The 22788-nt window shown below is 46.4% G+C and overlaps 1 protein-coding gene across 5 annotated transcripts in view; it reads left to right on the top strand.

The window, feature by feature from the left end:
• Positions 1-22788, top strand: part of LOC138468387 (NACHT, LRR and PYD domains-containing protein 3-like) — a 1409260-nt gene that overhangs the window by 1140113 nt on the left and 246359 nt on the right. For 4 of the 5 annotated variants that reach the window (XM_069608927.1, XM_069608926.1, XM_069608924.1 and 1 more), the window contains 2 exons: positions 17017-17282; positions 19577-19696. In XM_069608927.1, coding sequence (XP_069465028.1) covers positions 17017-17282; positions 19577-19696 — 386 coding nt within the window. The remainder of the gene's footprint in view (positions 1-17016; positions 17283-19576; positions 19697-22788) is intronic. The other variant, XM_069608925.1, reaches the window with a different exon arrangement.

Below are 22788 nucleotides of genomic sequence, written 5' to 3' on the forward strand. Positions count from 1 at the left end.
GCTCAAAAAGAGTCATTAAAGAAAGAAAAGGAAATATACAGTTGTATCTTCAAATTGAAATGATTTTAATTCTAACAGAGTTAAAATATTATGAACATTGATTTAAAATACAAGCGTAAGTTTCAAACAAAAAATAAATGGAAACAATAGAAAAACTTTGTTAAACAAAAGAACACATTTAAGGTGATCAAAATAGAAAGTAAATAATATTGTAGTGAAAATAGTACAGAAAAAATTCTAAGTTCAAAAAGATACTTCATTCTGTGTATCCACCACATGAATGCATGTATGAACAATATCACTCTTTTGTTTTTAGAGTTGAAATGTCTGGCTATTTGTACATGTAAATGCACTTGTTGTGTATGTCTGTATGATCAGCATCTGATCATTTCTGAATTAGTTAACTTGCCAAGTATGCCAACGTGTTTGTCTGAGTTTCAAACTATTAAACACAGAGCTTCCTAATCTGAACAACCAAAAAAGAATTAAAGTGGTTTAGGTAAAACTCTGTTGCACGTTTCGGCTGGCCCGAATTGGTGGCATCTGGGTTCAGCCTTCCTCGGGCCGAAAAGAAAAAACCTCAGTCTCCTAAAATGTAGGTAGAAATGAGGGGTGGGGGGAAGGCAAGTAGGAAAACAGAAAAGGGAGACAAGGGAGTGTCAATTAGATATAAAGAACAACTGCAAAACCTCGTTCTGCATGGAAAAGGTCTAAACAATGTGGTACTAAATTCGTTTTTATAAACATAAATACCTCAGTACTCACCCTGAAGTTGGCCAGGGGTATTGGAGAGGTGTAGTCTAATTTCCGGAGACACAGACCTCCTGTAATGGCCTTAGCTGACAGCCATAGTTAATGTTACCAAAAAATGTATGCAGGACTGTTTTTTTTGTTTCTTGGGATGTGTGATTTGGCCCAAGAATTTAAATCCCCAGCAGACGGCGCATTTGTGCTGCCTGTGGGGTAAATAAGAAATGGGAGGGGGAGGAAAAGTGCCTGGAGTCGGTTCCAATGGGTGCCTTATGTGCAGAGTAGCTTTAACTGGTGTCAAGCATAAACAAGGAAAAAGAACGGAAAAGTTCCTACCTTAAACAAGGAAGAGACAAAGTCTTAGTTCACGGGGTAAAAATCGCACGTGAATGTTGGTAAGGTAAACTATGAGGTTCCATGTAGGGATGCGGCGTGTGCATGAGAGCAGATTGAATCACCACTTAAAATGGTCATGTCCGTCCTAGCAAAAGTGAAAGAAACACAAAAAGCACGAGATACTGTAAATAGTAGACCGCAGCTGCGGATGATGAGTTACATGGAGCGGTATGGGTGCAGGACAGGTCTTCAAAACTGAATGGGGACCTACGTGGAAAAGCACCAGGCATGAATGAAGCTGCTGGTAGAGTTGTGTCTGCGATACAGCGGCGTCCCCGCTGTAAAGAATAGCGAGGTGGTGGTGAAGGAGGCATGCGCGGAGAAATAGTGTCTCTGCTCGTTCAAAGCATTAATATGGCAACGCACGCTTTAGTTTACCAAGGTAACGGTGCGTCTGCTCGTCTCAAAAAACGGTGAGTATTGATGTTGAAATATTCGAGAAAGAAAGAAGAGGGACATAGGTTCCCTCTGCACTAGATATAAGGGGCATTGCAATGTGGTAAGGAGCAGCGTAAATATGGGAATGCCGGCCCGCCAGCTTCCAGGACCACCTAGTATTCGACCTGGGTCTCAATAATATGGTCCCTTGTGGGAATGGACCCCAGTAAGGAAGCCTTCACAGTGACATAGGGGTGGATTATAAGTTTGGCAGTACTACATCCAGTAATGCTGCCAACCAGAATTACCAGATGCAATAAGGCTACTGTAAATTGAATGGTACGCATTATTCATGCGTGCCCTTCAGTCATTCCCTATTTTGGGTTATTGATGAGGAAGTGGTATATCACTTTATGCAGTAATGTTGCACGCAGGGCTTCTTTTGTGTGGAGGTAATTGGAACCACTCAAAGCGGGCTTAATTGATGAATTTAGAAAATCACTATATAACATGCATAATGTGGAAATATCGCATATTTTGCTGTACAGCCAAACTCAAAATGATTGCCATTTTGTTCTACGCAACGTGACCAGTGTTGATGGAAGGGTAGATTGGTTCCATCGCCTAATGGTTAGTTGTATATTGTGGATGATGAAATACTAGACATACTCCTATGTCCTGTCCCCTTTCCTCCATACTGTATGGGCATCCCCGCACAGGGATGTGACTGGAGCCTTTTGCACCGCAAAAAAATGCCTATTCCCCTTTAAGGGTAAACGTAGGCGTGCGGGGTGCGGCAATGGACGTGATCATGCCGTTAAACCCACCCATCAGCGCCACATCTCAGTCGGTCCCTTTTTCTGCATTAACGGGAATGGACGGCAATCATAACGTTGCTGTATTTTTTGCTGAGCACTTCCTCTCTGTGTGGTAAACCCACTTAATGTTACTTTTTTTTCACATTCTACCCCGATCTTCGGTGCCCCGGTCGTTCCAGCGTATGTCGGTTTCTCAAATGGCACGTCGTGTGAGGGCTCCTTTCTGGTATCAGATCCCCATGCACTGTGTCTTGAGTGTCTGGGGGATGATCTGTAGTGGGACTTTTGTGTGGCCTGTGACGCGCTAACGCTGAGACGATTAAATAGAAATTCAGGCCTGCTGGTGATTCACTGCCCCTACTGGCAGACTGAGTATGCTGGTCCGGAAAAAATGCCAGAGCCGGTATTACCGGCAATTTTACCGTCATTTTTATCAGACCGACATGCTCATAATGAGGCCTAAGTACTGCCTTTTGTCCGGGGGAAGGGAGTCATTCCTCTGGGCCAAGAAGACATCTCTTTTGATTTAGTTTTGACACTGGACATTGGGACTTTTGCTTTGGGCATTCTGACACTAGTTATTTGAGGCCTCTCTTAGAGTGGGGGCGAGATAGGGTTTTCTTTTTTCCTTTTTCTCCTTAAATAAATGTTTATAGTAAAACTCTATGACCCCTCCGTGTTAGAGTCTTACTTCTGTACCCTTACACCATACACAAGGATCTTCCCATAAGGATGTTGATACTGACGAGGAAGAGAGTTCCCTTTCTCAGCCAAATCCTTTCATGAAAGGTTGGAGGGATTGCAAGAATGTCTAGGCGTCCCAACACCACAGAGAGATCAGCCACAGTCAGGAGTGTTACCTGATGTTTTGGCTCTTCAAACAGCATCAGCTTTGGGAATCCCATTGCAGAATGATGTTGTACCAGTGGCAAAAACGATTTGGGCACAACCACATTCTTGCCTACCGGTTAACAAAAATCTGGATGCTCACTATAAGCAAGCAGGTTCGGAGGGATACTTATTTCATCACACCCTCAACCACACTCGTCAGTAGTAGCGGCTACTTCACTGTAGGCAAACCCAGTACAGCCTTCATATCAGCGATGACCATTCTTGCCAGAGAGGATAAGCTGCTGGATTCCTTCGCGAAGAAGGTGTACTCTAATGCAGCGTTACATTCGCGTCAAGCTAACGCAGATGCAGTGTTAGCTGCTGCAAATCAGCATCTCTGGAGAGAGATTACAGATTCGCGCAGGATTTGCCTACAGAAAAACATGTGTATTTCAAATCGGGTCTATTGGAGGCAAAGCTGGTGGCACAAGATATGCCAGAGGCATCAGTGGGACACTTTGACACAGCCAGCAGGGGCATGTGTTTAGGATTAGACATGCGCAGGTAAGCATGGATTCATTCCAAAAAATGTACCAATGATTGTCCAGGACAGCATTTTAGACCTGCCCTTTCAGTGCTCAGATCTATTCCACTCATCCACCGATGGGGAGTTAATCAAAAAGAAAACCAGCTCTCAAACAGCAAAGTCGATGTCTATCTTTACCAAACCAGCTGGTAAATACGTTACACCGGGTAAAACTAGGTCTGGCACCAGAACTCGGTAATTTGGAGGGTTTACAGGTGTTCAGGCGTGGAGAGCGAGATATCCTAATAAGTCCAGTACCAACAGGTGAAAACAACAAAGGACTACCGATAAACTGAACTAAGGGTGCTCGTCAAATGTCCAAAATAAAATAGTCCTCAGTCCAAAACCTACTTGCTATCTAGAACTGCCACTTTAGAAAAATTTAACAAAAAATAGACCAGAGCAGTAGCCTTTCCACTCTGGCTTTGCTTGGCCAAATGACTTCCTCCCAAATAATGTTCATCAAACGGTCAAAGTTCATCAGTGTTTCACAATACAGTTCTCCAGCTTATTTTCAGTTTCTGAATGACCAGTCTTAAGTCTTCTCACACATCTAATACTTTCCGTTCTTTAAGGGGAAAAGGATTTTCTTAGTGTGATTACTCCCCTTGAGGCCTTGTCTTTTGATAGTGTTCTTGGTTTAGGTTTGAGCAGTACAACCCTCCTGGTTCTCTTTGTTCCCAGTCTTTTCCACTACTATTAGTCTTTCCAGGGCTCCCCAAAGCCCTCTGATCCTCCGATATGTTTAGCTCAGCAGAGTCGCTCTTAGATGTGGGTGTAACGCTCACCTGATTCCCGTAGAGGCGCCGGTCTTGACTGGGCGTATACCGTATCTTCAAAGGTGATGTGTAACACACGGCTGGCTCTTTGGGCTGGACCTCTGTGCACTGTATGTCTGACTCGAAGGGTAAGATGTCTGCAGATAGAAAATATGGGATTAAGGAACTGGGTTATTGAATGTCTCTCTTCTTCCCTTTCTCTTCTCCTGTAGAACCCCAAAGGTTAACGCTCTCACCTTAGGTAAGTGAACGCTGTGCTCTCCATCTGCCTCGGGGCAGGGTGCTGTAACCAGTTTCTTCACTGGATAAGGGGAGCAGGCCTCTTGACTTCAGAGGACTGCTGTCCGTCGTTTACTGCACGAACGGTAAGTTTCGAGTAATTCTAATGTCTTTAAAGTCTTTAGTAATGATGTCTCTTGTTTTGCAGGGTTCCGGCGATGGCGGATGACGGGCTAAAGTGAGTTGAAGATGGAGCCCGTGTGATGAATAGAAGTGCCTGGAAGCACGTAAGTAAGCGCTTGTTGCCTGCTTCACGATGCGCTCTAACTGTCTTTTTATTTTGCAGGTACAAGTTCGGAGCGGCTGCAGGGTGCCGGAATACCCACTGGGTTAGATGTGGAAAGGAGTAATGGCACGTGAGTATTAAAGTTCCCCAATGTCTTTAAACGCACCTTGTTTTGTCTTTCAGATGCGGGATGCAGCGCCGAAGGCCTCCGGAGCGTGCGAAGAGTTGGTAAGCTTTTGTCTTTCAGATGCCGGAATGCAGTGTGAAGACCTCCGGAGCGCACGAAGAGTAGGTAAGCCTTTGTCTTTCAGATGCCGGAATGCAGCGCGAGGCGTTGGTGACAGCCGATGGACCAGGTAAGTGAAGAGCTGTCACTGAAGACCGTAATGCTAACCTGTTCTTTCTTGTCTTTATAGGTGTTGCTGAAGACTGGATTCAGGATGGTAAGCCTTTTTCCTTAGGCCCAGGATCAGATGCAGAAGACACGATGAGCGTTCTGCTGCAGAGGATGCAGAATAACGCAAAGCAAGATTCATCCATCGGGTGTGGTTTAAATAGCCTCCTGTAGTGCTTAGTTGTCTCCTTCCACAGCCACGCCTAGGTAAGAAAAGAGTTCCTGCTTTCCAGAAGAGTTCCAGTGTTCTGAATCTAGGGAGTGGCTCCTGCCCCACCCAACAAGAAAAGTAGTTCCAAACAGAAGAGGATCAGAGGCTCAACTGGCAGGCAAGTAAGCAGCATGGTCTGCTGCAGGTAAGTCCACCCAAGCATTATGAGCCCGGCGCTTCCAGCGCTGGGACTGGGCATATTTATGAGCCTGGTGCCACTGGCGCCAGGACTGGGTCCAAAAGGTCCCAATTGGGACTGGTTGGCACTCGGAACCTGGGTTATGGATCTGCTTCCAAGGGAGTTGGGAAAACCCTGACCTTTTGGAAGCAGAGATCATGACAGTGGGTCTGTGTCCAATTTTCGGGGTTCTCTGGCTCCCGTAATGCTTTAGGTTTCACCAGCTTCTTAGAGTAATATTGCTTGGTTTTCTAGGGCTCCCCAAAGCCCTCTGGTCATCTGCTGTGCTTACTTCAGCGGTTATTCTCTTGGACGTCTGCCTGTATCAAGTGTTCATTTTTCTCTGGCTTCCGTAACCCTTTTTGCTTCGCGAGCCTCGTACATCAATGTTTCTTGGTTTTCTAGGGATTCCAAAAGCCCTCCAATATGTTTAATTCAGTGGGTCTTGATTGGGCATCTGCCCGTCTCCAGCGTGCATGTTTTTCAGGCTCTCGTATCCCTCTTGGCTTTTCCGGCACTCGTGGACACAACCGTTTGCCCTTCTCCCTGGTGTTACCGTTTTCGGGAGTGTCTGCTTCACTTTTTCTGCCCAGCTCGGCAGTTGTCACACTTCTCATGCAAGGGTTGGTGATCCAGTCTCTCCGCTGTGGTCAGGTCTCGACATCAGTTAACGGGCCCCAGGCCCACCACGGCTTTGGTGTGGTCGCGGCATCAGGTGAGACAGTTCTTCTACTGTCCCCATCTTGTTCTCTGCTTCTGCTTTGTTGCCTCTCAGGACACTAGCCTTCCGGTGTCTCTGTTGCGATCAGCTCACTCTCCATGCCACCAATGGCACTGCGGTGTAGCGTGGCTTTGCCCTTCCAGGAAGTCTTCCTGTAAGAGGCTCGTCTCCGTGTAGGATTCTTTATTCTCCATTCAAGGTTCATCGTCTTTTTATGGTCGATGCTACAAACAAAAGGGATGTGTCATTCCATTTTGACTGTTGAGTTCAGGGGGAATCCAGCATTACCTGTAGCTAAAGAGATTGAAGTAATGCCACTATTAGTTGAATCCAAAACAGAAGTAACATCAGTCTGTTCGATTACCATATATGGAGACAATGTTTTCTTGATAGGGAGTTCCTATTAAGAATGGGAGTCCAGCCACGGTCTCCGGCACACTTCCTACTGCGCAATCTCTGCATCAGGTTCACATGTGGAAAAGCAGTCTACCTTAACGCCTTTCGCTGTGCAACCTCTGCACTTCAGATTTAGGGGGTGTACAGGACCCTCTCAGGACAGACAGCTGAAATCTGCTTGGTTAAATTCCTGCATTCCTTCTTTATAACCACTTCTGCTTGGTTTGCCATCACTGTGCTCCTATTCCAAGCTGGTACTGCTGCCACCAGTCCAGCTACAGCTCCATCGAATGGCCTGTATCCGAGGGGACCTTTTAAGCCTCTCTGCTGCCCTCAGATGGGTTTCATTAAGCCTAACAAGCTGACTACTCCTGCAACATTGCTCTTGAGCCCTCTTCCTCGCTCCAGTACTTGGGGGGATAAGTGGACTTGCAGTCTCAATCACTAGAATTAGGCTTTCTTGTCAGCTTTTTAATTTTATATGTAGATTTCTCTTATATACATTTAAGCACAAGTCACAAACGTTTATTTGAAAAGAGGAAGGCAGTTTGTTCAAGCCATTATATATTGGTTTCCTGTCACTGTACCTCTGGGAGTAAGGGGGATTTTTAATCGTAGAAGTCTCAAATGGTCTTTCCTTCCATGAGGTATGTAAAGATGGGTGCTTCAGACACATCATAACGACAATAAGCCATTACATGTACTGGTTCTTCCCTTTCAAGGATAAAAACTGTGTCCTATCCAATGGGATCTCCTCACCACGGTGGACCTTGTCTCCTCCCAGGTGATCCTCCCGCAGTACACCACCCCCAAGGTCACGATCAGGAAGCGTCTGCCTTTCCCTAGCCACCTGGGAGGAGACTTTAGGCAGTGGTTTAGTGAGGGATCCGCAGGATTCATCTCAATCTCCTGGGGTGCTTTTTAGTTTTGCCATAGGTAGAGACAGAGGCCTCAGTACAGTCGCTTCCATCGAAGGATCGAATGGTCAAAGGAGCGACGCAAAAAAAAAAAGTGGAAAAAAAAATAATTTTTTTTTCGATCCTTTTGATTTCTGTCCTTTTGCGTCGATCCTTTGAGCATTCGATCCTTTGTAGTCAATCCTTTGACCTATAACCGCTTCCCTCAGCTTTGGCCTACCAGGGAAGGGTTTTTCTGATTTTCTATGGTCCTCAATAACAGGGACTCTATTGGATAGTTTAAATTTTCTTCTTTGCTCCACCTGCTTCCCTGCCATTTTAAAGTATTTTAATACCTTGAAGAGGGCTTGGGCTCTTTGGATAGATGGAGGTAAAGCATTAACAAATTGTTTCAACCAGATAGCCTCTAACATCTCGGGTAGATTTTCCTTCCCCCAACCATTGGCTCAGAAGATTTTGAACTTGTCTATGGGGCGTTTATTAGGAAGCAACTGTGTGTTTTGGGATTTCAGCTGAACGACGCCTTGGTTTGTCCCACCCACTCTAACAGGGCCCTTTTTATCTCTGAGAAGGAGGTAGTTCCTTGGGGGTTGATATTCTGATACAATGCATGCAAATCTCCCTTCAGTAGAGTGGTCAAATAACACATTTTATGCATCTCGTCCCATTGGAACTCTGCGGCTAACCTCTCAAAATTAGTAAAGCAGGCACAGTGGTCTTCTCCTTCGTGTTATGGTTGTAGGACCTAATGAGGGAGGACCTTATGACATTGTTACCCCTAGTTGGTCGAGACTCTCCTGGTGGTGGTGGTCAGCCCGGGCCTGATTTTCAATGATTCTCTCCAGGATTGCCTCGAGTGATGTCATTTCAACTCTGAGTTGAGAGATTTCTTCATTTGAAAATGTTTCTGAAAGAGGGTACTCCATGCTTTCTTCTTATTGGAATCAACTGCGAGTTTGGCGGAGCGGGTCGTAGTTTTTCCAATGTTGGACATTTGCGAGTCGCCCCTAAACATGGTTTTATTCTCCACTGTCCTATTGGTGGGAGGCGGTCAATGGAATTGGCCATAACATGTGGGCGAGGGTCTGACTCTTTTTCGGGTCACTTACATCCCACTCTGACATTATAAGTGGAGAACCAGAAGGATGAGTCTGACTAGGACTTAGCGTGTTCAAGTGTATTTTATTTAAAGAATAAGAAAAATGCCTATCTAACCCTATTGCCATGAAGATAATTCCCTACCTAATAAACCAAACTAAGGGTGCGTGTCAAATGTCCAAAATAAACTTTTCCTCGGACCAAAACCTAATTGCTGTCTAGACCTAGCACTTTAGAAAAACTTAACAAAAAATAGACCAGAGCAGTAGCCTTTCCACTCGGGCTTTGCTTGGCCAAACTACTTCCTCCCAAATAATGTTCATCAAACGGTCAAAGTCCATCCATTTTTTACAATACAGTTCTGCAGCCTCTTTTCAAGTTCTGCATTACACGTCTCAAGCCTTTAAATACATCCAATACTTTCAGTTCTTTAAGGGAAAAAGATTTTCTTAGTGCGATGCCTCCCCTTGAGTCCTTGTCTTTTGATAGTGTTCTTGGTTTGGGTTTGAGCAGTGCAACCCTCCAGGTTCTCTCGGATCCCACTCTTTTCCACTACTATTGGTCTTTCTAGGATTCCCCAAAGCCCTCTGGCTCTCGGATTGTATAGCTCAACAAAGTGTCTCTTGGACATCTGTCCGTGTCCAAGGTTCCGGTTTCTCTGCGCTCCCGTAACCCTTTTGGTTTCCCCAGCTTCTTATAATAATATTGCTTGGTTTTCTAAGGCTCCCCAAAGCTTTCTGTTAATCTGATGTGCTTAATTCAGCAGGGGTTCTCTTGGGCATCTGCCCGTATCCTGTGTTCTGTTTTCTCTGTCTCCTGTAACCCTTTTGGCTCCCTAAACCTTGAATATAAATGTCACTTGTTTTTCTAGGGTTCCCCGAAGCCCTCTTGCATGCTTAATTCAGCAAGGACTCAGTTGGGCGCCTGCCCGTGTCCAGCATTTGTATTTCTCAGGCTCCCCTAACCCTTTAAACTTCTTCAGCCTCGTATACCAACGTGCCTTGGTTGTCTAGGCCTCCCTGAAGCCCTCTGGCCCACTGATATGCTTAATTCTGGAGGGTCTCAATTGGGCGTCTGCCTGTGTCCAGCGTTTGGGTTTTTCGGGCTCCTGTAGCCCTCTTTGTTTCTCCAGCACTCGAGCACACAACCATTCGTCCCGCTCCCCGGTATAACTTCTCTGGAGCCCCCACTTCCCTTTTTCTATCTGGCTCGCCAGTTAACTAACTTCTCACGTGGAGGTCAGTGATCCGATATCTCTGCTGCAGTCTGGTCTCCAAGTCAGTTAACAGGCCCACCAGAGTTTCGATGGGGTCACGCCACCAGGCAAGACGGTCCTTCTACCATCCCTATCTCGTTCTCTGCTTCGGCTTCGTTACCTCTCGGGACACCAGCCTTCCAGCGTCTCCCTTGTGATCAGATCTGCATTCTAGCATGGCTCCGCCCCTCCAGGATGTCTTCGCGCCAGAGGCTCACCTCTGTGTAGGATTCTTTCTATGCCAGTCAAAGTTCCTCGTCTTTTTATGTTTGTTGCCATAAACGAAAGGGGTGTGTTTTTCCTCTGACTGTTGAGTTTAAGGGGAATCCAGCATTTCCTGAAGCCAAATAGATTGAAGTGATGTCACTATTAGTTGAATCCAAAACACATATGCAGGCAATGTATTCTTGATACAGAGCAACTCACAGGAATTGGAGTCCTTGTCCCCCAGAGGGTATTCACTCCCAGCTAGGTCCCACTTTCCCAGATCCCTAAGGAGGGTCTTGCTTAGCTAGCTCACCTCCCTACCCTCAAAGGGGGTGTTTCCTGTGAGAAACCGGAGGGTATTCTCACTCCTAGGACCCCTCGATCCTTCTCAGGTGGCCAGGGAAAGGCCATCGCTCTTGGATCCAAATCCTGAGGGTGGAGAAGCGAGGAAGGATCACCTGGGTGGAGGGTCCTTGGGACCTGGGAGTGGGGTACCCTTACGAGAGGCGTGTTATCCCCCTTATCCTGTTGAGAATCAACCAAACACTTCCCCGACCTTTATAGGTTATTATAAAACTGCTCCCCACATATGACACTTGACAGCACTGGGACAATGAGGAAGCAACTAAGAGTAATGAACACTAAGCCTCTTTCACCACTTTGGTAAAGGGACGAGGAAGATGCCTACAAGGAGCCATTAGGGTCAGGCATGTCCCATTAAATTATGGTCAGGTAAGTCACATTGGCCATCCACAACTGAAGCCTGTAAAGGGGCTGCAGGTGTATAAAGAGTTACCAGTGGAGCAGAACAGGGAGCAATGGGGAGGCCTGTGTGGCAGAGACCAGCAGGGGACCTTGCTTCAGAGGAGGCAGCCGTGGTGGGACCGGAAGAGGAGCCAGGATGCCGTCAAGCTTTCCAGCGGGCTTGCACAGCCCATAGCCAGTGGGCAGTGTGTGTGTGTGTTGCCAGTCTGGAAGCCTCCATTACAGAGGATTGGCAGCAGCAGCTGCGAGAGAGCACCAAGGAACAAGGACGCCGTCTGCATCCGGAGGGAAGCATTCCGCTTGCCGGCGTGTGAAGAGAGGCACGCGGCAGACAAGCTGAGCTCCAGAGGGTGAGTGTCCCGCCATCAGCGGCGAGGCAGAAACAGAGGGAACCGCCTGGAGGAGACGCCACCAGCCGGTGAGTGTCGGGGAGGACGCTCACACACCGGGGAGCTCCTGCGAATACATTTTGAATACCAGATTGAATGTAACTTTAAATTAAGCGAAACTAATGATTATGGAGTACCGAATTTAATGGAACTTTACAACCAAGCGAAACCAATACTTATTGAATATTGAACCGAATGAAACTTTAAAACGTAGCAAAACCAAAGCATATTGAATACCGAACTGATGAAACTGTAAAACCTAGTGAAACCAGAGCATATTGAATACCAAACTGAATGGAACTTTGCAATTAAGCGGCATGAGTGTTTATTGAATATTGAATTGAATGAAACTCTGAAATTAAGCATTCAAAGTGTTTAATGGAATATAAACCGTCATGGGCCAAGCAAATAGTGAATAACCCAAATACAGAGGTGAAAACGAATTATAGAAAAGAGAACCAGTGTGACAGAGTCACAAGAAGGTGGGTATGAGCAAAACACCATTAAACTGAACTTTTATGGGTGAATGCAGTGTGATAAGGCAAATGACTGGCAAGGATGTATGACAAGTAATGGCAGAGCCAAGAGGCTGATAAGGAAAAGCCAGAAGATTGCAAATCTACACATCAAAGCCAAGAGGCAGAGAGTCAGGGATCCTGGTTGGGACCAGTGAGCCCTATAAGATTGACAACCCAGAGACATTGTGATGATGAAGTTAATTTCTTGGGGAAGAGAACCCTGTGACTTGAGGAGCTACATGTGTGGTCTTGAGCCCGACGCCTCAAGACCTTTTGTTTTCTATGAACTGTGGTGCTTGTAACTTGGGGAAGAGAACCCTGAGGATTCGTTTTGAACTGTATCATCTTGACCTCGAGAAAGGTAATATTGAGACTTTTGCGTGGAACTTTTGTGAACGGAGGATAGCACAGGGGCAACATGCTGGTCTTGGAAACAAGACCATGCAGAGCAACAGATGTTCGAATCCCAGATCTGCGCTTAGAAACCAAACTCCGGTATTAAGCGCGTTATAAAAAATAAAAATTAAATAAAAATAAAACTTTGGGGAAGGGGAGCTGAGAGAAAGCTGCCAGCTGGAAGAAGCTCAGAACTTTGAGTTGAACACTATTTCTTTTGGTTTTGACATACCTACACATTGGTTAGCTTTACTTGTTTAGTTGTGAGGGCAAGCATAGGTTTTGGACACAGACAGACTTTTAAGTTGAACTCTTTGACTCAGACATTCCTTAGTTTCATTCAGGTAGATAAATCTCACCTTAGCATAGGGCAAGATAGGCCTTCTACCATCCTGACATTTGATTTAATAAAGTAGTTTACTTTGAAGTTTAAGTCTGTTGTCAGTGTCTTGCTTCATGATGCCTTCACATTCCCCTCTGGGGAGAAGTGACGAATAGTCCAGATTCGTCACTGTGCGTTGTACCTACATGTGCCAATCTGACTACCCCAAACCCCAGACAATATCTCCGATTTACAGTAATGGGGAACCACTACCAATAAAAAGCCCTGCCTTTTGGGCTAAATGCAGCACCCAGAGTGGTTACAAAAATAATGAACTCGATTGCCAGCATTTTGAGAAGGAGAGGCTAACATGTCTATTTATACTTAGACGATTGGCTTTTAAGAGCGGAATCCCCAGAGGAGGCTACACACACCCTGAAAATGTTGATAGACATTCGGTACAACCTGGGGTTTTCTATCAACACGAAGAAATCAGAATGTTCCCCGACTCAGAAGCGCATATTCATTGGGTCACAGTGGCACACCATTCAAGCCAGACTATTTCCAACTCTGAACAGGCGGAGAGATGTTCTTGCAGCGATCACTCACTTCACAACCAGAACAATAACAACAGTGTGGTGGTTCCACCACCTGCTTGGATTGTTGGCGATGTGCATTCTCACAGGGCCTCTAGCAAGGCTCAAAATGAGGAAACCGCAGTTGTACCTACCCGCTTCTTGGAATCAAGAGACAGGTTCTCAGTCAGACAAGATAACAATTCCTGCGGCACTGCAAAAAGACCTCTGGTGGTGCGGTCGGGACACCCATCTCATGAGTGCTGCTCCACTCCAGCCAATTCTACATTCCATAATGATGACTATGGACTCCTCCATTGAGGGCTGGGGAATTGAATTGAATTGATATTTTATTTATATCGTGCTCGTACACAAGCGTTTCAGAACGCAACAAGGCAAGGGAGGGAAACGGGAGAACAAAACCGCGATCTAGGCCCAGTGACATTGAGAACGCCCAAGTGCATGGGAGAGGGGAGGGGAAAAGTACATGGATGGCCGAGAAGTTGAAAGTCCGGAGCAAAGGAGGAACAGATAAATAATAAATAAATAAATAAATAATAAAGGCAGCAAACGGTGGTAGTGCAGCCAGCAAGTGCCAAGTGCTGGCTTTAAGGCAGCAGACAGGGTAGGTCTGATAATTGCAGGAAGAAAACGGAGGGGGCTGTATGGGGGACAGATACAGACCCCAGGGCAATGGGTGGCCCGGAGGCAGCGCAGGAGGGTGGCAGGGTGAGCAGGTATCCGGATCCGGAGGACAGAGGATGGCCAGGTGCACGGTGCAAGAGAGAACAGATCAGCAGGGGAGAGGGGGGCGAAGGCAGAAGCAAAGAGGAAGTTCTTGAGGTGCTTCCGGAACCGGAGATGGTTCTCCTCAGGTTTTAGTGTGGCAGGGAGGCTGTTCTAGAGGGAGGTCCCAGCCAAAGACAGAGATCTACCCCCAGCTCGTTTCTTTGAAAAACGACTGACCCTGAGGGACTAATTGCAACCAAGGCCTGTGGTCTCTGAAGGACAGGTCACATCAAATAAACATTTTTGTTCTAAAAGCCATATTTCTGTCCCTCAGGTAATTTCTTGCACTTCTGCAGCATTTGGTGGACTTAGTCCTAACGGACAGTATGACAACCATGTTCTAGGCCAACAAGCGGATGGGCACCAGATCCCTGATTCTCTGATTACTAGCAATTCAGAATTGGGACTAGGCAAGAATGCATGAGATTTTGCTCAGCGTAGGGCATCTCCCAGGACAAGACAATGCAGAATTGGATTGCTTGAGCAGACTTGTATCTGATTCATACGAATTAGAGCTCTCTACAGAGATCACCCAGAAATTGTTCGACCTTTGAGGCACTCCGGAGAGAGACCTATTCTCCACTGCCACAACTCCAAATGTCACAGCTATGCCTCGTGGGGAGGTCAGTGGAAGAATTCAGTAGGGGATGGGCATTCCCTCCAACTCCTCTAATAATGAGAGTCCTGACCAAGTTCAGATCATCAGAAGACTGCACTCTAATATTGATAGCTCTGCTATAGCCATCCAGACCGTAGTTTTCGGATCTAGCGAGGAGAGCATCTCAAGGCCCACTGAACCTGAAAATATCCAAGTACATGCTCTCTCTGCAAGGAGGAATGGTTCTTCACCGGAGGCCAGAGGCAATGGCACTAGAAGCATGGCTCTTGAAAAACTAACGTAAGTCACCTCAACTTATCTCCGAGGACAACATCAACATAACCCAAAAAGCTAGGAAGGATTCCATGAGAGCTCACTATAAGAGCAAGTGGAAAAGATTCTTTCAGTGGTCTCAACAAAAAAAGTATATCCACTAAACTGTTATTTACATGAAGTACTGTCTTTTCCCCCTTATTTAGCTCAATCAGTTGCATTTGTAGAACCTATCGAGCGGCTATTGGAGCACACAGAAATTAAGCGCGAAGTACCTTTTCATCAGCTAACCCAATAGTTATACAATATTTGGAGGGTTTAACAAGTTTTTACCCATCTATCAGAAGGCCACGTCCAGTTTGGAACCTCAATGTGATGTTATCGGCTCTGGCGCATAACCCAATTGAACCAATGGCATTGGTGGAAATGAAAATGGACACCATTAAAATGGTGTTGGTGCAAGCACTAACTTCTGCTAGGAGGATCAGTGAGATCCAAGCGTGGGCTGCTTCAAAACCTTACACTACATTCCACAAGGACAAGGTTGTATTCTGAACACATCCGTCATTTATACCAAAGGTGGTAACAGATTTCCACATTGATAAGGAAATAAATCTTCCAACATATTTTCCTATCTGCAATCACAGGCAGACATATTTTGCACTGCTTGTTTGTTAGGAGAGCATTGAAGTTTTACTTAAACAGGGAAAAGGATTTCAGGGCTTCTGAGGCCTTATTTGTAACTTTCGATGGAACCTCCCCAAGTAGACTAGCCACTACTGCCTAGATGTAAGTTCTAGAGAGGACACAACATTTAGGGAGGCAGTTCTCAGGAACCTATTTGCCAGAAAGCTGTATAACAAACTCCACCAAGTAATTTCAGCTCTGTTGGAATCGCCCATACAGTATGGAGGAAAGGGGACGGGACGCAGGAGTAAGAAAACGTTAATCACTGCAGTGACAACTGTACTCCTAGTCAAGAGGCCCCTTTCCTCCATATGCCCCACACACCATATCCCTCTAAATAGTGGTATTTGGGGGCTGTCGTCCCTAACGTGCTTATAAAGAGGGACTGAGGCAAAAGCCTCCGGTCCCGACTCCATATGGGGACTCCCATACAGTATGCAGGAAAGCGGACTCTGGACGAGGACTACAGCAGTCACTACGGTGAGTAACGTTTTCTTTATTGCATGTGGTAGTGGGTGTTTCCTGAGTCTTTATTCTCAACCCTCCCATCTGCAGCGAATGTAAAGCTTCCAGCGGCTGTAGTGTGATGGGTAACTAGTTCTACATAGAGTACCATGCAAGCTGCCTACCAGCCTTGTTGCAATCGCTTAAGGCCAGATTATCAAACGACAAGGAGGCTACTGTGCAGGTGGAGGTAGGATGGAGTATTTAATGCAGTGCAATGACAAGTGAATTAAGAATCTCCAGTCAGGGTAATTTCACTTGAATATCTCTTGAAATATTATTGTAAACATACAAATATTAACAATTAGACAAAAAGGTGAAACCCATGGCTAATTCCCCCTAACATCTGTAGCTATCTGTCTGAAAGAAGGCCTAGCACAGAGGACATAATCAGGAGCAGCTACAACCACAGGAAACAACGGGTAGAATGATCATCCTATGCTGGTTTGCAGTACCAGGACCATGCAGTTCTGCTTGTCGTACTGGTTCTCAGCAAAAGGGGAACAGTACGAAGATCATTGCAGGACCGCTGATGCTTGCCGCAGCACAGTGGCCACAGGAAGCGCGATCGGACTAGACAGGGATATGAATTGGACACCTGAGCATTGCTGCTCCAGGGTTAGCATTTAAGCATGATCCAACAGGGCAGGAATGTTGTATTATTTGAATGGGTCGTTCTATAGAGCTGAAGTCCCATTTCATAATCGTGTAGGGTGCATGATAAACGTAACTGTGATAATATGATGAAAAGGTGAAACATCTGTAATCATGTCTTTTCAGCAGGAGATGTGGATACGTCTCGATTACAAATTGCGCACTTTCACCCCGATGGGACGATGACGCTAGAAACCGCAAGTGAAGTGCAGCACTTCCATGTTTTTCTGAAGAATCCTACATTTTCTAAAGTTGGCATTGTTTGGAAAGTCATGGAGCCAATATGGAAACTGTTCCCTGCTCGTGCCTGCGCGCTACTTTATCGGTACCGAGATGGCGCTGATGTAACTCTTCATCTGTATTTGATCCCAAATGAACCTCTCCTGACCAAGGTAGGTCAATGCATGAGACTCAAGTTTGCATGGATGTGATTCATGAGAAGCAACTTCCTGGTATGTGCAGGAGAAGAATGCTGATGCTAACATCTCTAGTGGCAGATGTTGGCCAAGCTGTACAGGTGGATATGTTTTTGATTCACGCAATGCTAGTTCAGCTCTGCAGTAAATATGTGTTGTACACTTGTCACAAATGGCCTCAAGAACACACCAACTCTCAAAGACAGTTCAAGGATTTGTATTGAACTGATTGAGAAGGGGCTCACTATTGGCCGTCTCTCCCTCTCTCGTCATCCATGGACAGTGTCCTCTCTAGCCCATGCATCTTTTACCTCAGAAAGTTCACTAGATAGCGGCTACCCCTCCTGGCTATCTACTTACTGACGGGTTGTGATGGCCTGAATGCAGAACGCTTTATCTTTCTTCCTCTGGGAACAATCTAGGTGAAACCTAACTAGGGCTCCCCAATATGAAGGTTAACAGGGAAAGGTGCCTTCCAGTCATCTAGGTCTCACTTGGTCCTTTCCTTGCACTCTCTTGTACCCCTCACCCTGGTGTCCTATCTTTCCTTTCCCTGCCTTCTACTCTCTCCACTTTTTCTCCCACTCTCTTCCTATCACTGTCCCTACGATGTTCTCCTTTCTACTCCTACTCTACTCCACTCTCTATCCCTACTCTCTGCTCTACTGCTCTCCCCTCTGCTACACTGCCCTCCACCCACACCTTCTCCACAGTCACCCTCCAAGTCACCTTCCCAGTTAATCCCATTCACTGCCTACTCTCCCTTAGTTAGTCTCACTCACCTTGCACGCACTCTCACACTCAAGTACCACTTTGTTCCACCAACCAATGCCTCACCTTCCCCATGCTTTAAACAGTCCTCCACCATGCCCCTCTGCACCGCCCTTCCTCCGCTTGGTTGTTTGTTTCTCCTCCTTCTCCCTTGATCTCACCTGAACAACCCACACTGCCTTAAACGTCCTGTCCCTTAGTAATCTCCCCATTCCCCTTCCTTTGGTTTTCTCCTTCAGCTGCTTCCCTGGGCCATCCATCGTCTTCCTTCTACCCAGGAGCTGAGGTGCAGATCTGAAAACACATACACTTTCAGAGTTTGTTTCGTAATACCAATGTAATACATTGCACGCAGTCAGCAAGAACATGTTTTCTTACTATGGCATGGGATTTTTTACTAGAAATCTATGATAAAGTAAGCTTGTTGAGCGCTATTATGTGGCTACATTAACATATTTTGGTGCAACCAGTCCAGATATGATTTTCTACGGTGGCATGGCCCCATTACTGGGCAGTAATGGTAAAGCAAGCATTGTAAGTGTTGCTACGTGAATAGACTGGCTTAGATTGTTGAAGCCAATTTGGACTTTTTTTGTTTTTTTACTTTGGCATTTCATTTTTAATGGCAAGCCAACAGGAGTATGTTCTTACAAGGGGATACTAGCATTATGTGAAAAGCAATACTGACATTATGCACAAAGCAAACGTGTGTGCTCTTATATGAGAACACTGGATACATGGGAATGTATTAGCAGAGCCATTGTCAACATGTTTTTTATCCTGGCATATATTCTGGGGGAAGGCTTCATGAAAATGCGTTGGGGAAATGGTCGCATGCACTGTTGGTGACTTGCATCTATTGGATTTTCCCATGAGTTACCCTACAAAACAGATTGCAAGCTGTCTGGCATTTTACCCAATTTTTCACAAAGTGTGCTGTATAATGCACCATTTTAACCCATTATTGAAATGAATTTCTATGGGATGAACCCCCGAGGCCATCTTGGATGATTAGGGCTCCCTCTCTACGCTCGTCTTTCATGTGTGAGATAGTGTGAAATACTTACACCCCTCCAATCAAAAAATTCACCAGCCACCACTGTTAGCTCAGTGTGTGTTTTTCGTTACTCATGTTATCGTGTGACCACCATCTGAGGTAGACGTTTATGGCACTTCAAAAGGTTATGCCTCTACCATTTCAGCATACTATCTTCAGTTAGTCCAAGAAAAGTTATCAGAGCTTGAATTTTGTTTGATTTTATAACTGGACTAACACAGCATTAACCCTTTTCTCTGCACAAATTGTGACAATATTATGCAATGTAATTCTACTCGGTGTTTTTACCTCTTAAGTGTGAAGGAATGAGTCAGGCCTGCAGGAGCTGAGCATGTATGCTAGCCACTTGTCAGAGGCGCACACTCCCAATCTGCCAGGATTCTAACGCTTTAAGCTGTGTACATCATGTTTGACTGCAATGCTATTTTTATTATCATTTCAGGAATTGGACAAATCTGCTAAGAGCAAAGTTAAGATTGAAAAGCCAGCCCAAACAAAGCCATTGTACTACGGCTCCAATTATTCAGTGGAGTGTGAACCTGGCTCACAGATTACCCCCAGGGTGAGTCTATGAAGGGAGCATTGCCTGTGATGTGTTTGGTTTTTACTCTTCCGGTTAGGCAGGCCTATGTTAAATCTAATAAGAGGCCGTTTAGTGGTTCCATTTGATGTCAACAACAATTTGTTGTTTCTTTTCATGTGTCTGCATTGCTTACAAGAGGAGGCTGGGTACCTCTGTTCCCTTGTACACTCGCACATCACCTTCTCCACTCTTGACTCGCCTTTTCCCTTTCTCTTTCCCTTTTTTTTAGAAGCTGTTAGCCTTTTTGTCATGGCCACCAACCCAGGGCCAACACTTTCATCCTCTAAAGGGTCCAAATGGAGGCTGTCCTGGCGCCTTTGGCGCCAGGCTCATAAGAAAGTGTGCTCCAAGGCACGTGCTCTCAGGCCAGGCCGTGGCCATTAGAAGACATTGGCAGGCACGTGCAGGAGTCTATGGGAGTGTTGAGGTGGGGCCACAAGGCGGGGCTAAAGGGGAGTGGCTGGAGCCAGGCTATTTAAGTCAGCCCCACCCGCATGTAAAGGCTTCACGTTAATCTGTCCTGGGCAGCGTAACGCTCACCGCCGTCTGCAGCTCTTACCTGCTTCCAGCTCTGCACGCTGGGCCTGGATATCATCTGTAACATGTGCATCTTACCTGAATCCAGCCATATCATCGCTCACAGCGCTGCGCGCACCTTGCCTGAATCCAGCCATACCATCGCTCTCAACACAGTGCACACCTTATCTGTTCCTGCAAATCCATCGCCTGCAGCTCGTCTTGTCCTCACCTGTCAGAGCGCACCTAGGCGGGCGTCTTCTTCTCGTCCAGGACCTTCAGGAATCTTCCATCTACCAGCCGCTGACAGGTTTTCGGACCGCCGCTCTCCACCAGTCGACGCCAGATTATCCCTGCAAGAGAAAAGGAACGCACAAGGTTAGAAACTGCATAAACACTTAATGCTTGGCCTAATACCCAAGCCTTGCGTTTTACCTAAAAACCAACTTATCCACCAGTGGGGCCGCTCCATCAACCCTTCTGGCACCGTACAGGCTTGTTCCCAACACTGCAACTCTGCGGGGCCATCTTCATAGCTATTGGGAAAAGGAAAGACATTATTAGACTTACGAGCCAGAACCGTTGGAAAACCGTTGGAAAAGACATTGCAAAAACTTATGAACAATAGTCGTTATTTCAAACACTTACCTCAAAAAGGGGATTGGTTGCAGCCGGTCTGGGCCATCACATATACGGACCAGTGAAGCAACTAGGTCTATCTACAGCACCTCTGCTGAAGAGAAGCAGGACGGAAAGCTCATCTTTACAAAACAACAGGTGAGAGTTTATGGGGAAACGCATGCTTCTCTCATTCTGGCAAGAGGAGTTCGAGGGGGATCGCAATCCAACCGCCGCATTTACACTGCCTCTCACCTCATCCCAAGGGCTTTGCCAGTGACCAGAGCAGTCCACCCTACAGCAGCTGAGGGTAGAACCGGATCCAGGGGAGTCAACTCCAGGGAGGGCCCCACCCGTGCCCCAACGCCCCCGCGGAGATCAGGTGAGCGTAACAGAACGTGAAGCCTCTCCGAACCTCTGCCTGGGCATTATGGAAACCTCAGAGACTGACCAGTTGGCCCTTTTACTGGGGGAACTACGGGCTGAAGTGCATGCCTCCAGACAAGAGACCAATGACTTAAGGAGGGATCTTATTGTTGCTTGAGAACGAACTGACGATCTGGCATGGCAGGTGCTTCAAACTCACGGAGGGCAAGTTCCGTTACCTGGAATCACACCAACCCCCTTGCCACAAAACATCACCACCAGTGCAAGTGGTACTTCCGGCGGCAGTTCCTTTGGCCCCACCCGAACGGTTCACCGGTGATCCCAACAAATATGCAATATTTATGAACCAGTGTCGTCTTCACTTTTTGTGTCGCCCTGGGGCATTTGCTAATGATAGTGCCAGAGTTGCCTTTGTACTGTCGTATTTGGGAGGCAGCGCAGTGGATTGGTCCATACCACTAGTAAATCAGGATGACCCTGTACTTCACAATTTTGGGGAATTCTAACGAGAATTGGAAAAACTGTTTGCTAGACATACCCAAGGACAGGCCCTGGATAACAAACTATTGTCCCTCAGGCAGGGAAGTCAAGATCTGCTGACGTACATTGCCACCTTTAACCGCCTCGTTGCACAAACTAACTGGCCCGAAGAAAAAAGAACCACACTGTTCTACCGAGGTTTGTGTGGGGAGTTGAAGGATGTACTCGCCCAAGTGGTCACCCCTCCTGAGTGTTGTGCAGAGTACATTAATCTGACGGTGCAACTGGACCATAGGTTACAAGACCGAAAAATGGACCGCACTAGAGCTGAAGGGAGGTCGGTTTATATGCGACCCAGGGACAACTTCGTGAAGACTCATGAGCCAATGGAACCCATGCAGAGTGGGGGGTTGAGGGCCCCTATATCCAAAGCCGAAAGAGAAAAAAGGAGGCAACAGCAACTTTGTTTATATTGTGGCAAGGCAGGACATTTTCTTCGGGATTCCCCAATAAAACCATCCAAGAAAGTAGTAGGCGCAACGGATAACGGCAACGACCAAAACGATCAGACCTCGGAAAACTCCAGCGCCCGGCAAGCATAGAGGTCCATTTGTCGAGCGAAATGAAGGAAGTTGTTCAGACCTCACACCTGATCATTCTGGTACTTGTAGTCCATCACCTGCAACCTTCAAAGGTACATGCTTTGGAAGCATATATTGACAGTGCAGCTGTGGGTAACTACATCGATCAGAATTTGGCAGCATGAATAGGCCTTCCTCTTCAGCAGAAACTAATATCAGAAAACGTCACCGCAGTGGATGGCTCCCAGTTGTCATCCGGCCCAGTAATGCAACATACCGACAAAGTTCAGCTGATGTGCCAGGACGGTCATCGAGAAGACATTTCTTTTGATCTTATTGGAGCACCCCAGTTCCAGATGATCCTAGGAATGCCGTGGCTAGAAACACATAACCCCAGGATTGACTGGGGAACAGGAGTGCTGACCTTTCCTCCAGAGTGCACCAAAAGCTGCTACCACAAGAACATGAGAAATCCAAAAGTCAAGGCTA

Source organism: Ambystoma mexicanum, chromosome 4q (assembly GCF_040938575.1).
Source record: "Ambystoma mexicanum isolate Mex_15411 chromosome 4q, UKY_AmexF1_1, whole genome shotgun sequence".
NCBI lineage: Eukaryota > Metazoa > Chordata > Amphibia > Caudata > Ambystomatidae > Ambystoma > Ambystoma mexicanum.